Source organism: Eublepharis macularius, chromosome 14 (genome assembly GCF_028583425.1).
Source record: "Eublepharis macularius isolate TG4126 chromosome 14, MPM_Emac_v1.0, whole genome shotgun sequence".
Lineage (NCBI taxonomy): Eukaryota > Metazoa > Chordata > Lepidosauria > Squamata > Eublepharidae > Eublepharis > Eublepharis macularius.
The window spans coordinates 40559041-40583451 of record NC_072803.1 but is presented as its reverse complement, the minus strand read 5'-3'; the positions used below and the strand labels follow the sequence as shown (position 1 = coordinate 40583451).

General features: G+C 47.4%; 1 protein-coding gene across 1 annotated transcript in view; it reads left to right on the top strand.

The window, feature by feature from the left end:
- The window catches only part of ADGRD2 (adhesion G protein-coupled receptor D2), a 48581-nt gene that overhangs the window by 9845 nt on the left and 14325 nt on the right, over window positions 1–24411 (top strand). Inside the window, exons 5-18 of the mRNA XM_054997252.1 lie at window positions 3153–3238; window positions 5482–5763; window positions 5865–5976; window positions 7340–7474; window positions 7783–7897; window positions 10401–10512; window positions 11805–11860; window positions 13626–13752; window positions 13839–13942; window positions 15409–15511; window positions 15780–15933; window positions 17154–17287; window positions 18593–18708; window positions 22497–22617. Coding sequence (XP_054853227.1) covers window positions 3153–3238; window positions 5482–5763; window positions 5865–5976; window positions 7340–7474; window positions 7783–7897; window positions 10401–10512; window positions 11805–11860; window positions 13626–13752; window positions 13839–13942; window positions 15409–15511; window positions 15780–15933; window positions 17154–17287; window positions 18593–18708; window positions 22497–22617 — 1757 coding nt within the window. The remainder of the gene's footprint in view (window positions 1–3152; window positions 3239–5481; window positions 5764–5864; window positions 5977–7339; window positions 7475–7782; window positions 7898–10400; window positions 10513–11804; window positions 11861–13625; window positions 13753–13838; window positions 13943–15408; window positions 15512–15779; window positions 15934–17153; window positions 17288–18592; window positions 18709–22496; window positions 22618–24411) is intronic.

Below are 24411 nucleotides of genomic sequence, written 5' to 3'. Positions count from 1 at the left end.
TCATTAGGCTGCTGTTTCCCCTATGTAGTTTCTGGCTTAGTTCAAGAGAATGACTTCAGCCACAGCTCACATTCACCATCTCCTAAAGAATCCTGGGAATAGCGGCTCTAACAGGGGATCCTAACAGAGAATTCTCAAATATTCTCCCCAAGCCATATTGCCAAGATTTCTTGGGAGAAGCCCCAAAAGTTAAAACTGCATTTAAATTAGTATGGAGCTGGTTTAGTTACCCTTTACAACAGTGTAACTCTTCTTAGGATCCAGAGGAGTTAGCCGTGTTGTAGCAGCAAAATAGTAAAGAGTCCAGTAGCACCTTTAAGACTAACCAACTTTATTGTAGCATAGGCTTTCAAGAGCCACAGCTCTCTTCGTCAGATGCATCTGATCTACTGGACTCTTCTTAGGATTGCACTGCTGTACCTGTTAGCAGGACCTGGAATTGTGCTAGCAGAAGGGGGTGCTTCTAGACTCAGGTGCAGACACAGTGAGGAAAGGGGCTTATTGCTGTCGAAATTCTGAACTGGTGCCTGGAGGCCATTTTGGAGTAGATGTGGGCTAATAAACTGAAACTTATTCCTGGCAAGATGCGAGTGCCTCTGGTGAGTGGAAGATCTTACCTGGGATTTAAAGTGTCACCCATTCTGGATGGAGTTGCACTCCTCTTGAAGGAACAGGTCCATACTTTGGGGGTACTCTTGGACACAGGCCCACTGCTGGATAAGCAGGTGGCAGGTGTGGCTAGGGGTACCTTTCATTAGCTTAAATTGGTTTCTCAGTTGCAGCCTTTCCTGGGCAAGAAAGATCTGGCCATAGTGATACGTACCCTGGTTACATCTAGATTAGATTACTGCAATGCGATCTACATGGGTGTGCCTTTGAAAAGTGTAGAATGCAGCAGCCAGGATGCTGACTGGAGTGGGCTGGAGGGAACATATCACTCCACTGTTCACTCTTCTACACTGGATTCCAGTTTGTTTCCAGACACAGTTCAAGGTGCTGGCACTGACCTTTAAAGCCCTATATGGTCTGAGACCAACATACCTGAAAGACTGCCTTATCAACCCACCCAACAGCTGTGGTCATGTTCAGAGGCCCTGTTTTGGGGTGCTTCCACCTTCCAAGACTAGGTGGGTGACAGCCCAGGAGAGGGCCTTCTCAGTAGTAGCACCAAGACTCTGGAACTCTCTCCCAGGGAGATTTGCCAGTCCCCTTCTGCTGCCATCTTCCACCAGTTGTTGTTTCGCTTGGCATTCCCTCAATAATCCCTCTCCCAATGCTTTAACTGTTATTTTCATTTTTTGTATTCCCCTTGGTTTTTAAATTGTTTTAATGATGTATTTGCATGCTGATTTTAATGCTTCTTAAGATGAGATTTTGTTAGCTGCCTTGGTGGCCCTGTGAGGGCAGAAAGGTGGTGTAAAAATATTGTAAATAGGCAGATAGGTACTTCCTATTGGTAGAGAAGATAGGGATCCCATTCCCCCATGCCCAGCCTCCGCCCCCACCCCCACTCACCTGGCTGGGGGGGGAGGCACAGGAACAGGTTTAACCACCCCCAGTGCTGCTGCACTATCCAGGTCACTTCCACATCACACCAGGAATGACATCATTCCTGCACAATGTAGAAGCATGGAATTCTGCCAGGGGCCAATTGGGTAAAAATTGGCCCCCAACTCTAGTTTGAAGGATAATTTTTACCAAATTGGCATGACCCATCACTTCTGCATGGTGCCAGGAATGATGTCATTCCCAGCACAACACGAAAGCAATCCCCAGAGCATGTGCACACTGTGCGCATGAGGTAAATTATCCTGGTGTACCACCCCCCCCCCAGCAACCACCCTCCCTTCCCCCTGTTTGAGCTCCAAGGGACATGGCAACCCTAAGAGAAAGCCATACTGAGATAGGAAAGGAGAAATAGGCATTCCAGCTATCTTTCTAAGCTAGGGTGGGGAGAGATTCAGAAAGCAAATGTTGCTATCTTAGAGGTCACCAAGAGAGCATAATAGGATTGTCAACTCTAGATTGGGAAGTTCCTGGAGATTTGAGGGTGGAGCCTGTGCAGGGTGGAGTTGAGGAGGGGAGGGAGATCAGCAGGGATGCGTTGCCACATGGTCTACCCTCCAATGCTGACACTTTCTCCAAAGGAACTGATTTCTATAGTCTGGAGATCAGTTGTAATTCTGGGAGAACCACAGGCCCCACTTGAAGGCTAGCAACACTAAGAAAAGAAAGAAACATCTGGAAGGAAGGAAATCCCTGAGATAAGCATTCTGGGTCAACAGAGCCAAAGACTCTGTCAATTTCACCTCTCTACAGAAAGGCAGTTTAAAAAGATGGAGCCAATAGGGGGAAGGCGAAGATGAAATTAACAGGCCCTCTGAGGAGCAATCTCTGCTTGCTCTGTGTAGAGAGGTGAAATTGACAGAGCCTTTGGCAGTGTCTTTTTAAACTACGCTTCTCAGCTAACATTGTGTTTCCCTTCACTTGAGCGTCCTTGTATAAGATGACTCGTGTAGAGAGATGCAAAGAAAACAGACAAGGCAAAGGATATAGAGGAATCCAAGCTGTCCATCTTACTAGCTCTACTGCCCTCCTCTGGAGCGCTAGTATGCTTGGAACAGAGAAACATTGCACAATCTTTCGCTTCCACTAATATCCTTTTATTTTTCCATTCACTGGGATGGTGTGTTTGCATGAACTGAAGGATAATCCAGAGTGCTTTTCTTCCCTTCCTGCCATGCCTAAACCGTTGTCTGAATTGGCCAGAGCTTATTGTATCTTCGTGGCATCCTTGTCTATGCTTATCCTCCGGTGACAGGTCTTTGATCAGCATCACCTGTCTCCCACTGTCCTTGTCTTCTGCTGGCTGGTGAAGACTTCTTTTGTTTCTTTTGCTGTACCCCCAGTAAACTCTTATTGGCCTCCTCCCTAGTTTTTGTATATGTGTACATATTTATTTATATGCCTATTTTATTGTATTTATATATACATTTTAAATGTTACTCTAATGTTTTAACTGTTTTAATATTTATTGTTTACTGCCTTGGGGACCCTATTTTGGGTAGAAAGGAGGCATACAAATGTTCTAAATGAATAAAATATATAATTGCAAACAAATTAAAATCTCCCTGTTGTGTTTTCCTTCTCAGATCTTTATTTGCAGCTGAAAGAAACACAATCAAACTCCACTCCATTGTTGGCAGCTCAAGTTAACAGGCGGGCAAATGCAACAGTGGTGAGTATCAAGTATCCATTTCACTGTCCAGTTTTATACCTAATGGCCTCAAATGCATCATGAAGCAAGATGCTGGAAGATTTCTCTTCATATTTTTTTCTGGTAACTTGCAGCTAGTATGGGTATTGTAATTGGAGCTACTAGAGGGAGTTAACCCCCCTCCATGACATTTTTGTGGGAGAACCAGTGTGCCATGGTGGTTGACTTAGGATCTGGGAGACCCAGGTTCTAAGGTTGCTGGTTCCCCGGTGAGGGCAGGTAATCACTCACTCCCAGCTTCCGCCCCCCCCCCCCACCACTCACCTGGCTGGCGAGGGGAAAGGCATGGGAAGGAGCCTCCTGGGGTGCATTCCCAGCATGGTGTGGCTACATAATTCCCTGGAATAAAATAGAAAAGAGTCCAGTAGCACTTTTAAGACTAACCAAATTTATCATAGCATAAGCTTTCAAGAACCACAGCTCTCTTCGTCAGATCCTCTGGATCTATTCCCAGGAGTGACATCATTGCGCGGGCCCCAGGAGTGCTCCCAGGGCTTGCGCGATGGCATTGCTCCCAGAAGTGAGGTTGTCGTGCTGTACAGCAGCTCACAGCTGAGTGCTGGATCCCCACCCCCTCCTGCCAGGAGGACGGGACCTGGTAAGGCTACCACTGTCTCATAAAGCTCACTGGGTGACTTTAGGCCAGTTACTCTCTCCTTCAGCCTAAACTTACATTACAGGGTTGTTGTGGAAACAAAATGGGGGAGAGAGAAATTTATAAGCTGTCCCTAAGCTCCATGCAGGAAGGGCAGGATTCAGAAAGACAGGCTGATCTCAGTTCATGCTGGGCTCCTATTTGCCGCACTGTGCAAAAACATACCAGTGTCTTTATGACTGGCTTATAACAGTCTCCATGGAGGGGGGACAGTTTGTGAAAATGGCAGAAGAACCCTCCCTCGTGTCAGAACTCCAGATGAATTACTGCCCCAATTTTTAAAAATTGCAAGGAAGATCCAGTCATACATCTCCCAGTCTCCCATCAGAGGGAAGATCTTTACTTGGGCCAAATGTGTTCTTGATTACAAGAATTGGCACCAGGTGGCAGAAATGTCAGAGCAGTATGCCAAGGCTTCCCATAAAAACTATATATACATTCACACATTTTTGGCCTGCTCTTCCACCAGGGAGTTCAGGGAGGCATGATGTGGTTCTTCTCTCTCCACCATGGAAGGTAGGTTAGACTGAGAGACCGTGACTGGCTCAGGGTCACACTGGAGACCTTCCATAGCTGAGTGGTGTTTTGAACTCAGATCTGCTTGTGTGACACCAAGCGCACCACGCTAGCTCCTATGGATATCTGCATCCAAAATTATCATGTCCTGTGCTTCCCACTGAACACTGGTAGCACAGAGAGCCAGTGTGGTGTAGTCAGTCTAGGATCTGGGAGACCCAAGTTCAAATATCCCCTCTGCCATGGAAACTTGCTGGGTAATCTTGGGCCAGCCTATCCTACCTCACAAGGTTGGTATAAGGATGAAATGGAGAGGAGGATAAAATGGAGGAGAGGAGAACAACATAAGCCACTTGGAGTATAGAAGTAAATAAATAAATAGTAAGGAGCACAAGGAGGTGCTGCTAGAGAAGCCAGGACATTCCGGGGTTCATGGTGGGGATTGGAAACCTAGTCCTGACTCAATCAGACAGGTAGGAAGCTGTTGTGGGCTGAAAGCACATCTGGACTTGAAGCAGCTGCCTGATCCCTCAGGCTGAATGGGTGAAATCTCCAAATGCAGCTGGCACTACCAGGCACTCTTCCTGCTGCTGTGGGCACCAAATGACATCACAGAAGCCGTTCCATTCGGAAAGTGTAACAAATATCCAGCATTCGTGTTATACAACATCTACTAATGAACCCCTAAACTGGGATCTGCAGAGCATTTAATAGAGTATTCAGGTGAAGCACTTTAGGTTTCTGCATAACTTCCCCACAACTGTTTTTGTCTTCTCTCTCTGTGTGCTTCCCTGCTTTCTCTAATGTGCAAGCCTCTCTCTGCCAAAACTCCCAGATTCTAACAGTACAGCTATAAACATAGTCCCACCCTTCTAAATCCACTGCAGTCAGTGGGCCTAGAAGTTTATACAGATATACTTAAATGGCATGAATACAGAACTGGGGAAGGGTCACCAAGTGTTGCAGCAGACCACCTTTGCCTCTACCCATTTAGCCCCACCTTTCTAGTCTAGGACTCTTTGTCCTGCCACAGATCCCCGAAAGCATCTTCCAGGCAGAGGCTCAAGGCCTGAATCTCTCAGCAGCCACTGAATTCCTGGGGGTCGTGGAGACCGTCTTGTCAGAGGCTGAGCCACCCGCTCTGGACCCAACCTCTCTCCTGGGCATCTTCCAATTGCTGAGAAAGGTCTCTGACTTTGAAGTCAAGGAGCCAGAGCAGCTAGCAATGCTGGAGCAGCTGGGCCAGCACTACGTGGAAATTGCCGGGATAATTCTGGAGGAGCAAAATGCCAAGGAATGGTCTGAGATCCAGGAGGTAAAAAGAGCAGCAGTGGGGGTGGGGAGGCTTGGTGGGTACAGGAAGGTGCTAGGGCAGCTGTGGGGTTTCTGCTGCCCACTGTTTGTGTGCTTCCCCAGATCATTGGTGGACCCATGACAGTTGTGGACAACATGGACAGGATGGTTTCCGGCCTTCAGCAGCTTCTGAGCACGGAGAAGCCCAGAGTCACCATCAAGACTAAGAACATTGGTGAGCTGAGGCAGAACTCTGGAGCACTGGCACAAGAGGAATGCAACATGGGAATGCACCTGAAAAGGGTTTCATTTAGGCTGCCTTCTCATGTCCTTGGATGTTGCACTTTTGTTGTGCTAGCAACCATTTGCAACTGGATTTTTTTGGCGTGCAAAAGACAATCCAGTAGCAAATGAGCACCTTAGTGCAATGAGAGCACAATACGCAATGGCAGTTCGATGCAGCCCTGGTTACATCTGTAGCCTGTCTTACCCTCCAAGTTCAGGCCAGGTAGAAGCCTTTCCTTGTGACTTTGATCCTATGAGGCGGGTTATGATTTCTACAGGTGGCCCGAGGAGGTGGGTCAGCCGGCTTTCACGGCACCAGATGAGCACATCAGCTGCAGCCACCAGTGCTCTTCCAGGGCCAGCTGGGCACAGGGGCATTTCCCACAGAGGCCACAGGAGGGCACCACGAAGAATGCAGCTCTCATGGGCCTAAGCAATGGTATTATGTCAGTTCCAGAAAGTATTTTAATGCAAGTTTAAAAATGGAGATTAAACAGAGATTTTTGCCAAGTGTAGACAAAAACATGCAATTCAATCATTGATAATTTATTTTCAGTAAAACGTTTTTATATCACTATAAGTGGGATGGACGAGCCATAGGCTACCTGGGGAGCACAGCAGACATGTGGCCAAGAATTGCTCCATCTTGCCCTGCCACAGACTTTGCTCCAGCCAGGTTGCAAGAAATAACTTTTAATTAGTCTTTCAAGCTGCATACACAAGTGTTCGTGTTGTGATCAGTCTCTGGAATTCCTTTTCTTCCCAGCCCTGGTAATAGGGTTGCCAGGTCCCCTTACCCTCCTGGCAGGAGGGGCGGGATCTAGGACTCACCTTATTCTTCTTTGCACATGTGCAAAGTGTGTACACATTAGAAACAGTGGCCGTATTTCATTGAATTTTCTCTGTATTGCCGAGGAAGATTTGAGCATGCACAAAGAGAAGATGCAGCATGGAATACCATCCCTTGTCCGAGGGGAACAGGGAAGAAACCCGTGTCAGCCCGTATATGGGATCGACTGCCTTGTGGTTGAAGTGTGCGAGTGAACAGGAATGTAGCGGGGGAAACACGTGTAAATGTGTTCTATGTGTATAATTTGTCTTGTGCAATTTAGCTCTTAGTCACAGCAGCCAGACAGTGATTCAGGACATCTACTGAATCATCAGGAGATTTGGGTAGGAAGGTGCTTGCAGTGGAAGACAATCTCCTTTTCTGTCCCTCCCATCTACCCTCCAAACAGTTCTTGGAATTAGAAGTGTATTTGGTGGTCCATTAAAGTGTGAGTCTATTCTCCTCCTTGTTCTTTGCTTCCTAGGAGTCGAAGTGCGACTCATTGAACTCAGCTCATTGATGGCTGACCGTGCTGCATACATCATGCCAAGCCAAGAGGGAGACAAGCCTGACCAGATCGAGGTTCCTGCAGAAGAAATGGAGAGGCTGAGCATGAGAGGTGTGAAAGGAGGCAATACTGGGGTGCGGCCTTTCTGATGTCTCAGCTATCTGTCCCTTCTGTCTTTCTGAAAAGCAGCAGCATGAAGAAGGTCCCAGTCCTTCATGCAACCAGGTTGCGGTGAGGCTTAGAGGGAGGCAGCTTGGACTGAAAGATGAAACAACGGTGTCAGAACCTGCTAGGGGTGGAATAAGTGTGGCACCGGGTGGGGGAGGGGTTGGCCTCTTGGTCCGATCTCTGCTTCAGCTGTGGTGCTTCTGTATTCTGCTTGCACGCAAAAGGAGATGTCTGTGTTTGCTTCTGTCCAGGCCTGCACCGAATCACGGTAACTAACACCTGGTACGGTTATGGCTCCCTCCAGCAGCTTCTTGGCAGTGGCAGTGCTGTGTTCAAAGATGCCACCGTGTCAGATGGAGGCAGAAGGTGGGTCACCTGGATCATTGCTATCTGCCCTGCTTGGGTCTGTTAGCAGACAATGTCCTTTGCCCCTGGCTATGTTTACAGTGTTTGGGGCAGAGGGGAGGGATTTTTTGCTGAAGCAAAATCCTTCTGTGCCAAAGAGAGCACAAATGGCCTCTGAGATGCCTTGGTTGCAAAAAACCTGTTGGAGATCCATGTTTGGAGCAACCTGATCCCAAGAGGTTTGTATATTTATTGATTTATTTCACTTGTAGTCCGCCTTTCTTACTGAGACTCAAGGCAGATTACACAATTAGGAAAAATGTAATAAAACAGTATAATATCCTATAACATAACTGAGAAAGCATGTTGCTGACAACTCACATGGATTCCACAGTGCAGGCACACTCTCATCTGCCCCTAGCGGGGATGACAAGCAAGTCTTGGCAACAGGGCTTGCTGATGAGGCCAGAACAGGAGCGCCCCCTGCTGCCTGCTCCCCTCCCTCCCTGTGCCCCCAGCCAAATGGGCTGAACCAGGCACTTGGCGGGCAAAGAAGCGCACCACACTGTCTGCTCCCCTCGCCCACTCCCACCCTCACCTCAGCTGCACACCCCACACGTGCCAACCTCTACTCCTGCCAGACTTCTGCCTGCATGTCTCACTTTCCCTGCATTCTTCCCTCCTGCAGCCACTCCTGCCATGCGTGCCCCGCACCTGCCCCCTACTCCTGCCAGACTTCTGCCTGCCTATCTCACCTTCTCTGCATTCTCCCCTCCCGCACCCACCTCTGCCATGTGCTCCCCCGCGCCTGTCCCCTACTTCTACCAGACTTCTGCCTGCATGTCTCACCTTCTCTGCATTCTCCCTTCCCCCAACTGCCTCCGCTGCATGCGCCACGCAGCTGCCCCCTACTGTCAGACTTCTGCCTGCCTGCCTTCTCTCCTCCCCCATCCCCACCTCTGACAGCTCTATCTGCCTGCCAGCCGCCTGATTAGGCTGAACTTGGGCAATTGGCAGGCGCATGAGGCCCATCGCTCCTGCAGCTCCAGCTCCCTTTGCTGGGCTGGTCGACCTGGCCTCCTTTCCCCTCAGAGACCAAGTCTACCTCCCTTTCCTTGGCTGGATCAGTGGACCTGGCCTCTGGATCTGTGGAGGCCAGGTCTACCTGCCATGGTTCTGTCAGCTGGGTAGATGTAACTTTCATACTCCCACCTACCTGGCAGTGCTTCCCACCTGCAGTGGCCTGATCCAGCACCAATGGGGCTGGAACAGGCCTCTGCCAGGTGCAGGAGTCTGCCATGGCACCCCCCCCCAATCACAGGCCTAGGGAGGGGGCAATGCCTCGCTCGCCTACCCTATTCTTTCTAGAGAATTTTCCCCCCAAATGAGCTTTGTTTCTAGTATACAAATAATGCATGAAAACTGGAATACAGAATTGGAGAACAATGCAACAAAACAGCAATGCACTGGAAATGGTGTAAAACAGATTCAGAGACGTTAAAAACACAATCCTATTCCTTTTATAAAAAGACCGAGAATAATTCTGCTTTGCACATTCTTCAGAATGATAGAAATGAGGGAGGCTTCCTGAGCTTTTCAGGCAAGACATTTCATCACATGGAGCCACAGCAGAGAATGCTGGATGGAGGTTGATACTACCTGTGTACATGATAGCACATTTAGACACATGGTATTGCTACTTTCTTTGTTATATGGCTGGATTTTAAGCAGGTGTCTTTGAACCAGTTTTGCATAGACAAACACGGTCTTTGGAATGCCAGGTGGGCATCCTGAAGGCAGCAACTATGACAATAAGTAGTGATGAGAGGCCCTGTATGCCGTTTTGTTCTTTGGGCACTAGGTGGCAGCAGCCCCCTTTACATCACCAGCTTGTAGGGAGACTTTCAACTCTTCCCACTGTCAATGTTGGGGGAGGGGCTTACACGTGGGGGAGTCCAGGACAGAAACGAAATTGGATGGGAAGCTCTTGATGCAAACTTAAGAAGTAAATAGACCGAAGAACAGGTACACCCTGGAGTTCTCCCAGAATTACAACCAATCTCCAGGTGACAAAGATCAGTTGCCCTGGAGAAAATGGCAGCTTCAAGGGCAGACTCGAAGGTTTATCCAGGTTTCTAGGTGAAATTCCTCCCCAAATCCTCCCCTCCAAAAGCACCACCCACAAATCTCTAGGAGTTTCCCAGGCTAGAGTTGGAAACTGTAGTCAAGTATCTGTATGAATGAATGGGGACTATATGCAAGAACATCAGTTACATGAAAATGTCAGGGTATTTCCTGAAAGTGAAAGATCAGAGCTGCAAGGGAAGGATTCGTTTTTTTAATCCCATGGCTTTGGCAGATCAGAATACTATATTGGCAGATGTTGGGGGTCCCATTGTACTTGCAAGCTCCAAGTCATCTTTGGTTTTGCCAGTTAGCCGTCTCAGTGTCACACACATCCATTCCCATTCTTTGCCCTGCCATGACATGCTGCAATTAACAAACTGAGTGGCTTTCTGCTCAGGTATTTGACTACCCAGGTGGGCTCCTCTATCATCTCCTCCACTGTGGTCAGTGACTATGAAGAGATCAGCACCTCTGTGAATTACCGTCTCCGGCACCAAGCACAACTGCAGGTGAGGAATGGCCCCAGACTAGATTTTATGTGGAACATGTGGTTGCAACAGGGACTTGCTGCAGGACAGCAGTTGCAGGTTCCCCATGGAAACACAATTCAGAAATGCCACAGGGGCCCAATTTGGATCTGAACTGTGGTGTGGAGGGAGGGGGGGGGCTTCAGCCTCTTCCCTCCATACCATTTTTCCTGGCCCTCAGGAGAATTAGTTGCATGTGCATATATTCAGTGTATCTGTAGCCCTCCTGTGGGGCAAATAGTGCCCTCAAATTTTTTGGGGTCAGAAAGACTGAAGCCCTGTGTCCCCCATACCCTGGTCCCAATACAAATGGGGCCCCTGTGCCACTTTAGAATTGAGTTCCCATGGAGAACTACCCACTGTTATCGTACAGCAAGTCTCCCTGGTGATCACATGTTACAGGTAATGTCAAGTTTCCCCTTAACATTGAGGGATCTCTGAGAGTATAATTGAAACATCAAAGGGGGAAAGTTCCAATAATAAAAAGCCGGGGTGGGGGACACTTCTGGCCAGCTTCTGTCCTAACTGGTCACCTCTTTCAAGTAGAATGACCTTTCATGTGAAAAAGAAAAATGACATAGAGGATAGGAGGGTGCGCTATCTTCTCTAGCAATGATGGCTGCAAGAGAAAATGCATCATCAAATTGGTACTTGTGACTGTTGGGGGTTTGAAGCTCCTGTTTCTCAGTATGCATGATGGTTCTTGTTCATCCTTTGCTGATCCTGCAGGCATGCTTGAATCTTGCAGTGGTCAGCATGGCAATTATTGCAATGCTCAGTTGGTCAGCATACCAGACATTCATTCATTCATTCAAATCCTGCTTTTCTCCCCATTGGGGAGTCAATGTGGCTTACTGCATCGTTCTCCCCTCATCAGTTAATTCATACAATAACAACCCTGTATAAATTAGGCTGAGTAGAAATGACTGGCCCAAGGTCACTCGGTGATCTTCCATGACAGAGTGGGATTCAAACCTGAGTCTCCGAGATCCTAGTCCAACACTCTCTAACCACACCACTGTGCTGACTTTTACTTGCAGTAGCCACTCAGATCATTGGGGAAATCTGACATCTGGAGTCTCCAAGGTGTTTTTTTTATCTAAGACCTCTTCCGCGGAGTTTTTCTGAGAGCTGTTATTCAGCGGGTGCAGCTATTGTGTTGGAACAAGCTCCCCGTGCAGATTTGGAGCAGATTCTTTCTGGAGTTCAATCAGAGGCCTTCTTAGGGCTTCTTCTGAACAAGGCTCAAACTCTTTCTTTGACACTCTTCACAGGGCCTGCCTGAGCAGCTGGTGGAGCCAATTTGTGCCTTCTGGAACTTCAGCAGAAGGTAGGCAATTCGTGTGGGAGGGCTCCTCCTGTCCCCTGCTGGGAAGGGGAAGTGTACCGCAGAAGAACTAACTGGGAATGGGAGGGGGGAGCTGACATCTTTTTCTCCTGTATCAAGGCAAACAAGCTGTAAGGTCTCCAACAGCCAGTCAATCACTCCCTTGTCAGAGATTCACTGACCATTGTGTGTCTGTTCTTACAACCACATTGCAAGAAGGAGCCTGCCCTGCTGAGGAGGTTTCCTCTGGCAAAGTTATTTGCAAAGCAAGTGACCTTTGCTGGAGGCTCCCCTTAATTATGCCTCCTAGCCGGGAGAGGGAAGAGGCACTGCGAGAATTATGGCCCATGAGGAATGCGAGATGCTCAGTCCCTCGTAAATACCAGCTGGCACCAGGATGTTGTTTTCATGTCTGCCTTGTCATGGAGGAGCAAACTGATGGGGCTTTTGGACTCCACCAAAGGCTTGCCTCTAGGGACCAACTTGCCTTCCCAAACCAATATCTTTTGTAGTTCCAGAATCTTAAGCTTGCAGAAGGTAACTGAGCTTTTGTATGGTGGATCACAAAAGCAAGAGAAGAAATGATTATGCCATGCAATCACCAGAGTATGTAGGGGTGAGCAGGGGATCCTGGCAGCAGGCTTTGGCAGCAGGGATCCAGTCTTTGTGGCTGCAGGAGTAAAGTTGAAGATGGCTGGCAGGCAGTACCTTTTGGTATTCTCAGAAGCCAGACTGGTCTCAGCCAGACATGCAGCAGTCAAAGGGAGGGGGCTCTACAGATCCCTCCCCCGCCCCCCCCCCCATGACTAAAGAACAGATGCTTGGTTTGGGTTCTAGAATTTGAATTGGATGTCACACTCAGTATATGCAGCTCAGGCAAAGAAACGTTCCTGGTTTTATTTTAATTTATGTATTTAGATACGTGTTTCTTGCTTTTCCCTCCAGTGGGTATCCAGAGTGGCTTTCAACGTGATTCTCTCCTCCTTTATTTTATTCTTACACCATCCCATGAATTAGGTTAGGCCAAGTGAGAGCTACTGGCTGAAAGTCACCCAGTGACTTTGTATGGTAGAGTGGTGATTTGAATTTCCTAGGTTCCAGTTCCACATTCTGACCACTACAACACACTGGAAGTGCAAGACCTCAGTCTGGCATACAGGTTCCAGGGCGTTGCATGCTGGATCCTGCTGGATTGTGAGCCACTCTGTTGTAGAGGAAGTTTTGGAAATGGGCTCCAAACCCTCCCGTTTTCTCTGTCTGCCAGTGAACTCCAAACCATTTTTTTTGTGTGTGTGGAATATGTGGCCTTTGGCAAACAAATTCTAAACTGTTTGGATAACTGAACCATGGAGGCATAAAGAACACAGGTATTAACAGACCTGTATTTTTTCCACCACAGTTGATTAGGATTTCACTAGATTAACCTCATTTATTCTAAGTTCTAATGATCCAAACATCCGGATACATCCCTGTGCAGCTGTGAGGGGGAACAATGTGTAGCTGACATTGCTTTGTAGCAAGGGAGGAGCTGGACTATGGGATTCCATCCCTGTGATTCTGTTGTTTGGTGTGGTTCTTTTCTTTGGTGTGATTTAGCCAAGAGAATACTCATGGCTGATATTAGCTTTTTAGCTGCAATGGAGTACTTGTGTCCCTCAAGCTAATTGCTATAGCGCTTTCTACTCTTCCACCCCTTTGTAGGTACGCCTCAAAGTAAAGTTCTCAGCATCTGTACTAACCAGGCTTTTCTTTCTCTCTGCCACATCAGTCCTGAAGCTGGAGGAGGGTGGTCCACCACAGGCTGCTCCGTCGTCACCTCCCACATGGAACTGACCACCTGCTCCTGCAACCACACCACCAACTTTGCAGTACTGCTGCAGGTCTACGAGGTGCAGGTAAGAAATGTCATGAATACCAGTGGAGAGAGGGCAGGGCCCACTATGGGTAGGCCTTCGTGACTTGTTTTTCTGTGTTGGGCTAGAGGAGTGCAGAAGAGGAATCAACCTTGAAGACTCTGACGTTTGTGGGCTGCGGTGTTTCATTCTGTGCCCTGATCGTTACCTTCATTCTCTTCCTGGCTGTTGGGTAAGACTGGAGGGTACAAAGACTTGGACTATGGGCCAAGATTCTAGACCACTGTGCAGATGTGGGACAATTATGCCAAACGGCCTGACCACCACCACCATCTCACTCACTCACTCACTCACTCACTCACTCACTCACTCACTCACTCACTCACTCACTCACTCACTCACTCACTCTCTCTCTCTCTCTCTCTCTCTCTCTCTCTCTCTCTCTCTCTCTCTCTCTCTCTCTCTCTCTCTCTCTCACACACACACACACACACACACACACACACAAGATTGGCACCCTTCCACAATGCCTCTGACTTCTGTGCCCACTGAGATCTTAAGCTGCTTTTGCACATGTTAGATAATGGACTTTCAATGCACATTAGTGATCCTTTCCAACTGGATTTTCTTGTGAGAAACAGAAAAATCCACTTGAAAATCAGCGCTAAAGTGCATTGCAAGTGCATTATCCAACATGTCCAAAAGCAGCCTTAGCAGCAGACTTTGGATGAATTCAGCTTTATTTCTTGGAGGCAGCACAAGAGAGCTTGCAGTAGCAGCAGAGCTGGCAGTTGCTGGGTTGAGGAGTCCTCTCCCCTCCCAGTTTGTTCCATTCTCTCCATCCCAGTTGCCCTTCAGCAATAGAACCAACTGTAGAAATTCAAAGCTGGGCATGGTAGAAAAGGCCATTGAACAAACTCCTGGGCCATCCTCCTCTGTAATGGAGCACAGTGTACCCGCGTGTACATCCCAAGCCACTGTCTGCTACAAGCAAGGGATCGCATGTGGTACAGGAAGGCACCTGTTGAGCAAGTGGCAGCAAAGTCAGCTCTTGTGGGGCTTGGCAAGCAACAGCCCTGCATCTGCTCAGGGCCCCAATAGAGCCGAGGGGAGGACTTCTCTATTGCTATTGCTGTGACTATCAATTTCAGCTCCTTAGAGTCACACCTGTGGATAAAAGTTTAGAGATGCTTGGTATGTATGGGTTCTCAGAGGTGGAGGCTAATGTCTCTGCAAGCATCCGTCCCCTGTGCTCTTCCTGCCTGTCCCTCCCTAGCTACCAGCCTCCTCCTTCCTTGGATGAAAGCGAGTACGTGCAGCAACGCTTTCTTGGCTCTGATCATCTGCCCCCACGCAGGGAATAGTGACCAACAGAGCATTAACTCACCTTTCCACCCCCTCTTCTCTCCTATATGGGTGCAGGAAAGGGTGGAGGGAATCCCGTCCCAGAATCTGGGAATTATGCTGTGGAGCTATGTTTTATGCCAGTGAACTTGGATTGGATCTTGTGATTCTGTGATTTTACTGTTTTATCTATTGTATTTATTTGTTTGCTGTAATTTGCCCTGAGCCCGCCCGTGGGGAGGGCGGACTATAAATTTAACAACAACAACAACGGTGGTGGTGATGATAATCATCTAGGGGGGCGTTGCCATTGGCAGCCCCATCATGGGCTCTTTCATTCCTTTTTTCCTGTAGTGTTCCCAAGAGCGAGCGGACCACCGTGCACAAAAACCTGATCTTTGCTTTAGCAGCTGCAGAAGCCTTGCTTATGTTCAGTGAACTAGCCAAAACCAACCAGGTAAGAAGGGGGTGGGAACAGCGGGCCCCCCACAATTCCCTCTGGGCCCTTCTCACACCACCCAGCCCCAGCCCATACGACATGTGGAAATAAATCACATGACTTGTCCATGCAAAAGGCCCCCCTCCAATGTTTTCCTCCTCACCCCTCCCTCTTGAAGGCAGACGAAGGCCAGAGGGCAACAGACCAGCAGTCTGACTCTTCTGGTCCAGTCCTTTGCCGGCTGACCCTGCCCATTGCCTGAACCTTCCCCTTTGCCTCTTCCCAGGGAGTGTGCTTTGCCGTCACTGCTTTCCTCCACCTCTTCTTCATGGCTGCCTTTGCCTGGATGCTGGTGGAAGGGCTTCTTCTCTGGAGCAAAGTGGTTGCCGTGAACATGAGCGAGGATCGGCGGATGCGGTTCTATTATGTAACTGGATGGGGTGTGTGTCCTGTGTTCCTGCAGAACTCGTGATCCAGTTTAACAAACCCTTTTCACATTTTAACTCCTGCATTGTTGCTCCCATTATAAGAGGAGTTGCAAGCTCCCCTGGTAGGAGCGGTTAGACTGCGGAGACCCATCCCTGTTCAGCCTTGAAGCACACTTGGGTAAACTTGGGCCAGTTACTCTGTTTCCACCTAACATACCTTTCAGGGTTGTTCAGTTTCAGCCTAACATACCTTTCAGGGTTGTTGTGAGAATAAAATAGGGAAGAGAAGAAATATCACTTGAGCTCCATGAATTCCTTGGAAGATGAATGGGATAAAGCGATAGTGAGAGAAAGAATACAAGTTCCTTAGCCCTCCTCCTGAATTGTTCTGTCATGAAGCGGCGTTTACCACTCTGACAACACTTACCAGAAAAAAGCAGAGGAGAAATCTGGGTTATCATGATGTCATTTCACCGCATGCAATCCTTCTGCTGGGCGGCAGTCTGTCCATAAAGAATTTGAATGAACTGCGTGAATGCAAGGCATGTAAAACACACCCTTTTCAAGGGCCCTATCAGTTGCAAGAAGCTTTCATGGAGCAAAAGGCTGATTTTTGCAGCTCTTGTAAAATGCAGTGCAGCATTCGGAGCTACCTCAAATGACCGTTTTGATATGCTATACCTGCAAATGTTGTATCCTGTGCTGGGATTGTGGTTCATCTACTCCTGGATAACCATCAAAGCGTATATTGTGTCTGGTTAGGAGTTATATTGATGGGTAGATTCCTTCCTCCCACTTCACGGGTGGAGGGATCCTGGTGCCTAGCAAGTCGACGGAGGCAAGGAGATCTACTACCAAGACCATTCAGGGGTTAGGCCACTTTGTGAGTGGCAGCTGAGGCCAAAATCCAAAGAAGCCGTCTGCAGAGAGGCAAGGAATGGGCAAAGCTTGCTAGGAGCTGGGGCTGAGGAAGACAGACCAAGAAATAATAGTGAAGCACTCTGGATCATTACCCATTGTGAAATTTGACTCCCTGATAATTGAAATCCCAGATGCCCTCCAACATAGCAAAGAAAGACAGACTCAGTTTATAGGCTTTTTAAGGCTACAGGGCTCTTTCTGCAGCTCACCAGACCCTGTAACCAACAGCCCAGAAAACCCCCAAGCCACGAGCTGAACATATGCAGAAATGCACATAGCGCTACATTTGCTTTTCTCACCTGTACTTTCAGGTCTTCCTGTTGTTATTGTTGGTGTGACTCTGGCAACATCATTCAACAAGTATGTGGCAGACAACCACTGTTGGCTGAACGTGCAAACAGACATCATCTGGGCCTTTGTTGGACCTGTCCTCTTTGTCTTGACGGTAAGAGTCAGAGTTTGTTTGCAAAGCATGACAGGCAGATCTTGTGCTCCTTACGTACATAAGTACTGACCGGTCACAACCAACTTATAGCAAGGGGCTCTCAAGGCAAGTGAGAAGCAGAGGTGTTTTGCCATTACCTTCCTCTTCAGAATCTTCCTTGGTGGTCCCCCATCCAAGGCCCTGCTTAGCCTTCAAGATCTGACAAGATCGGGCTATGCCATGCAGCCTTCCCTCCCAGGTCCTGTGCTAGTTAAAGGTATTTTGATTTGAGATGATGGAGGGGAGACACTAGAAAGAGTTGGAAACCAGAGAAGGCCATATTTTTGGTCTAGCTTCCAGTACGTCATGGATGAAACATAAAGGTGTGTGGGCTCAGATTTGCCTGAAGGTCTTGTTTCATGCACTAGGAATCCCAGATATATGGAAATGCTTGTAACTACTATGTGGTGGTGGAAGAGATGCTCTCTACATGCACAGGGCTCTTTGGTACTGTTACCTGACATAACTGAGATAGTGTTATATATTTATTTATTGTCTGCCTTTCTCATTGAGACTCAAGGTGGGTTACAGAACTCAGAAACAGTGCAATAAAGATCAGTATAGTAGTACCTATAATAATCAGAACAATAAAACTGGATTACAAAATCAGAGAACAATGAACAAAAAAGAGTATATAGTACAGGGCTTTTTTTCAGCTGGAATGCAGTGGAACGGAGTTCCGGAACCTCTTGAAAATGGTCACATGGCTGGTGGCCCCGCCCCCTGATCTCCAGACAGAGGGGAGTTTAGACTGCCCTCCGCACCGCTCTGCGGCGTGGAGGGCAAACTAAACTCCCCTCTGTCTGGAGATCAGGGGGTGGGGCCACCAGCCATGTGACCATTTTCTCCAAGGGCAACCCACTGAGTTCCTCCACCTCTTTTCCCAGAAAAAAAGCCCTGATATAGTACATCCAATAAACAAAGCAAAGGAGAAAAAAGAAACTGCCTATTTTTTTCCAGGCATTAAAACTGCAGTGCTTTAATTCCTTTTATTAAAATGCCTTTCTGAACAATTTGGTGCATGATAAAAGCATAGGAGCCTTCCTGACCTTGGAAACCAGGGCATTCCACCAGAAAGGAGCCACTACACTTAGCAAAGCACTTAGAATGTGATAGAAATAGCCACTGTTGTGTTGGGATAGTGGTAATTGCATACTCCCTGTAGCGGAGGATTCTGGGGTTCTTTCTCTGGTTGTTGTAGAGCCAGATCTAGAGCGATGCTTCCAGAAAGAACCTTCCTTTACTGCTATCTTTGATCCCTTGCAGGTGAACACCTTTGTGCTTTTCCGTGTGGTGATGGTGACGGTCTCCAGTGCACGGCGGCGCTCAAGGATGCTGACACCCAACAGCAGCCTGGAGAAACAGATTGGCATCCAGATCTGGTGAGTCAGACACTCCAACTGGTATCATATTTTTGACAACAGGGCAAATAGCATTTTAGAGCAGGGAAATGGTGCAGAGGAGGCTTAAGACCAGCCTCCCCTTGCACCAGGGTCCAAATCAGGGACCCACATGCCTGGTAAGGGACTTCCTTAAAAAAGAAGCTGAGAGGTCCTGCCACAGAATTCCCAGGTTCAGGAGTCTGCAACCTATGGCTCTTGAGCTAAATGCGGGTCCAGACAGAACCAATTTCACCTCTTTTAAAAAGAAAAAGAAATACTAAGTTAGGGTATATTGGAGGGGTAGGTGGGATGCTAGAGTAACCAGAATGTGAAGGGGAAAACAGGCAAAAATTTGCATGGGGTTAAGGGCTACTTGCAGATGCTTTGCAGAAAGGGAAATGACAAAGGTGAACAGCTAGCAGTAATCCAAGTGGGAACCATGCATAGATCCAGTGCACTAAAACCGTTCTTCATGATTTTCCTGTGTGTATCTGTTTGAGACCTCATGAGCGCCACTTCCTAATAAAGGACTCACAACAACGAGCAGCCAAATAGGCTGCAGAAATTCAATTATCAGTAATGTCATATATTTACAGTTATCAAAGTGGACTTTTTAATCTTGGTTCTTGTTCTGAATTTTGATGTATGCTGGCTCTTGAATTGTGAAAGGCTGCAGACCCCTGTTCAAGTTAATCCCTGCGGGAGTGAGTGACAACCAATGACCAATAAGGCTCAATATAAGTGTAAAGAGATGCACATTGGAGCAAAAAACCCCAAACCTTTAAATATATACCAGTAGAGTTTGAACTGGCAGTGACTGATCAAGAAAGGTATCTTGGAGTTTCAATGAAAATGTCAACTCGCTTTGCAATAATGCTGAAAAAAGCACATTCAGTGCCAGGGATGAATAGAAAAGACATTGAAAACAAAGCAACTAGTATCATTCATAATGCCCTTGCATAGATCTATGGTGCTACTGCATTTGGAATAATACAGTTCTGAATGCAACATTTAAAAAAGGAAAATATTTTGCATTGTAAGCCAACTTGAGTGCTGTAAAGTAGAAAAGCCAGCTAATATTTTAAATAAAAATAAATAAACTAACAAATAAAATATTATAGCTCTGGAAAAGATGTGGAAAGGAGCAGCCAAAATGATTCAGGGAATGGAGCACCTTCCCTATTAGAAAAGAATAAAAGATATGAGGGCTTTTAAGTTTAGAGGAAAGATGACAGGGGCCCAGTGAGGTTTATAAAAGAAAGGGGAGTGGAGAAAGTGGATAGCGAGGACTTTTTTATCCCTTTCTCTTAATATTAAAACATGTAAACACTCAATGAAGTTGATGGGCTATCAATACAGGACAGACAGAAAGAAGTATTTCTTCACTCTAAGAAAAACTGATTTGTGACATAGCAATGACCATCTATATAGTTCTTTTAAAAAGTCGATTAGACAAATTCATGGAGGGGTAGTAGGGTTGCCACACGGGGTCTGGCCTAATACCAAACTCTGAGGAGAGGGGCAGTGGGGGGGGGAATCAACTTCTGCGCGCACAGCGCATGTGCTCCTGGGTGGCATGATGATATCACTGTTGAAAGTGATGTCATCCTGCTGAACCCCTCCCCCCCACTTCCAGCTGGGTTGGCTGGCCACTCCTGGGTGGTGATGCATCACCTCAGGAGGGTGCCTGGGCTGACTTGCCAGTCTTGGGAGGCACTGCACCACCACAGAAGGCAGCCCATGCCCAGCCCAGGCTGCACTTGGGTGGCGCGGAAGGGCCAAGGAGGCTGCCCACACTCTGCCTGTGTTGGCTGGCTGCTCCTGGGCGGTGTGGCACCAACACAGGAGGCTGTCTGGGTGCCTAGGAAGGCCATTTCCCCACCCAGTGGCAGTGCTGCACAGCCACAGGAAACTGGGCAGCTGAACAACTGACAGGGGAGGGGCTAGGGCCGGGCCAGGTGTCTGGTATTTGGGGGACTGTTTTTCTGGACAGTCCTCCAAAATACCAGACCATCCAGGCCAAAACTGGACATCTGACAACCATAAGGGGTAGGCTTATAAATGGCTATTAGCCACAATAACTAAATGGAGCCTACGTTGTTCAAAAGCAGTAACCCTCTAAACACCATTGCTGGATGAAGCAACAACAACAGGGGCAGGCTTTGGTCTGTGTATCCTACTTTTAGGCCTTCTGGGGGATCTGTTTGGCCACTCAGTGAAACAGGATGGTCGAATAGATGGACTGATCCAGCATGACTGATCTTGCATGTTTATGTTCATACAATGCACAGTCCACCTTTTTATATGGTGTACGACACTAGGATAGATTTTGAACTGATGGCATATGGTCAGATAGTTATGTATTTCTAACATATCTTTAATCAAAAGATCAAACACTGGTTTGGCTTTGAAGTAATGAGAGAGAGAGAGAGAGAGGGTGTTGCAGAGTATATCAATGAAACAGAGAGGGCAGAATAGAGCTTTCAGTAAATACATAATTGCAGGAACAGGGGGCACACGGTGATCGTTGGTGTAAGAATTGGGGTGCTGCAAGTGCATCTCTATTTCCATTTGTGAAATGTTGGAAGGTCTGCAGTGGCACCTTTTGCAAGTTGTGCCAGTTTGGAACATCCAGAGAAGAAGAGGGCAAATCTGTACGTGCCCTTGTCCCACATCATTGTGATGAGTCCCTTGTCCCCCTATGTACCTCTGAGACACACACACTACATTTTCAGACTTTTCCTTGCAGTCACCAAGCTTGTAATTTTGGCCTTTGGAGTCAGGAAGAACTTCTTGCTGGTGCACTGCTGACCAATAACATTCTCATACCTTGAACAAAAAGTCAAAATGACACCCATCCTGTGTACAATTCTGCCTGAGGCACACAGGGGGAAGTGTTCTGGATCCTGCCACCTAAACCCACTGCTTCATGTCACTTTCTGGTACAGCTGATCCTAGCTTGCAGTTCTCTCTCTGTTCAAGAGCTTCTCCTTCATTCAGTCACTTCCATATCACTCAGTCTTGCAAGACCTTTCCCTAAACTCTGATAAAGCTGCCGGGCCAAAAATCTCTTGTTGCTGTTAAACCGGCGCCACTTTGTAAGCACCAGAGACATGTTGTTCCTGCAGTTGCATAAATAAATGCTACTAAATTTGCAGACGTAGCCTGGCATTGGAGGGCAGGATGACATCTGATGGCCACAGCCCCACATAGAAGGGGGGGGGAGGCAGTATGCTCCCACTGCCTGGTGATGTCACAGGCTTCCTCTTGAGCTCACTCTTGTTTGAAAACAAAAGGCAGGGTTGGCCAGGAAGGGAAGATGGAGGCTGGCATAGCCTACGCTGGTGCTATCAGCGGGCAGAGTGGCCTCTGTTATGGCTTCTCTTTCTTGTTGCAGTCTTTTGGCCTGACCTGTCAGCTGTACTTCCCTGGATCAACACCAACACACGGCATACCGCTTGGGGGAAACCCCCCCCCCCACTTGGGTAAGGGAAGGGAAACTATCTCAGAGTCCCACATTTGGGATAAAACCAAACCCTTAGATATCAGCCTTGGAGCAGCAGGCTCCAAGGCCTGCTGCTCCAAGCCAAAAGATGCATCTTGAATTGCCTCTTTAAGGACGAGCAGTCCTGAAAACAATGTGTTAAATACATCTTTGACCTGGGCATATATTTTATTTTCAGCAGAGAAATATGTCTTTGTGGGTGTAAATGCAACCCCCTGATTTTCATTTTGGATGCAGTTAGATTAACAGTGTGTTTTTCGCTTTTCCTTCTGCCTTTTTCCAGGGCAACCGCCAAGCCTGTCCTGGTGCTGCTGCCCGTCCTTGGTCTCACCTGGGTGTGTGGAATCCTGGTGCACCTCAGCATCACCTGGGCTTACATCTTCATTGTGCTGAATTCCCTCCAGGTGAGGCTTGGTCCATGACAGGCTGCTTTCTATGAAGACTGTTTCCTTAGGGTTTCATTTGATGTTGTCCTGTACAGGACTGAGCCCCCGAACGAGTTTTCAATGCTGCAGACTGCAAATTTTTTGCCTGCAGAAAATTCAGAAGAGAACCCTTGAAACACCACATTGAAATTTGAAGGGGGAGTAAAGCATCCAGAATTTGGAAGAAACCCCAAAGAGATATGGGGCCAAAAGCAGCAAAAATTGCCTATGCAAAAAGGCCATAGACAATGACAAGATACTGCTATTTATCCATCAGTGAAATCCCCTTCCTGTGTATCAACCACCTTTATTCACTGGCCATTCCTCCTCTGCTTAGCTCAGCTTTGAGCATCCTACAATAACCCCTTTTGCCCTGGCTTAGTTTGCAGTTGGGCATGAGATACCAGTCTTCTTATCTTCATCCATACATCTACCCAACCTGTCCCCCTCAAACTGAAAAGCAGCCCTTAGCCTGTTGTTTTCAGAAGGGAAGTACCTTAGGAATAAACACTTTCTCTTCAAGGGAGTGCAAAGGGGCATTTGCAACAGAGATACAATCAGGGCTGCTCCCTTCATCCAGATAATCTCCAAGGCAAAAAGGGGAAAGAACAACAATCACTCCAAGGAAAGAAAGTCATGCACAGTACTGCCAAAGGAAGCAACAAATTCTGTCTCTTCCATAATAAGGCCCAGGTGCACACACATGAATGCCAGCTTGTCGAGAAGAGGAAACAGAGGAGGGGTTGTTCTGATGACCCCCCCCCCCCATCTGCACTGAGCATGGTGTCAGCACTGGAGTGTACAGCCCTCTCCCCTGGCTGTGTAGGAGTCAGATTTGTTTCATAGTTGGCTACAATTAGAGCGCAATGCTTTGCGATAGCAAAACCAAAAAAAACCTCAGGAAGTGAATCCCTCCCAGAGCAAAGCAGAAATAAACTAGGAGGGTGTAAATTTGGAGCAGCTGTTCCTGCAGCATGATTTAGTGATAGGAAATCTGATTATGAGCAAGGAGATCTAAGGGCCCTGCCCAGCAAAGATGAGGGCAGGGAGCTTAAGGGCTTGCTAGGTAACTCCTTTTAGGGGGCTGAATCTGTAGGCATTCTGTTATCAGTTCCTGGGGTTCATTTTTTGTCTCCAGTGAGGAATCTAAGAAGAGCGATCTTTCGCTTCTCTAAGAAAAGCTAGAACTTAGGGCCAACCAAAGAAATCAATCTACAGTAGATTCGGGACAGTTAAATAAGCTCTTACAAATTTATGAAATTCACTGCTGTAAGCATAACGGCTAAATGAATCTGCTATGTTCAGAATCCAGAGGAGTTAGCTGTGTTAGTCTGACAAAGAGAGCTGTGGCTCTCGAAAGCTTATGCTACAATAACGTTGGTTAGTCTTAAAGGTGCTATTGGACTCTTTGCTATGTTCAGAATGCTGATGGGAGGGGAAATATTGGAGGAAGGAAGATAATCAGGCCTTGATAAGTGCTTGTGGTATTCCTGGAGTCATTTGGGATGGCTTGTGTTGGAAACAGGATGGTGGATTGGATGGACCTTCAGTCTGATCCAGAAAGGCTTTTTTATGTTGATCTGGAAGCAATCTCCTAAGCCCTGCAAGCACACATGCAGACACCGACACTCATCCTGCATAGAAACTCTGCTAGGATTTTATTAAAATTACCTTCTGGGATTGGAGGGACAATATTTTTCAATGATAGTGCTGCAAGAAGAAAGCTGGGGCTTTCAAGTAATGTAATATTTTTCTAATTTCGACCTCTTTATG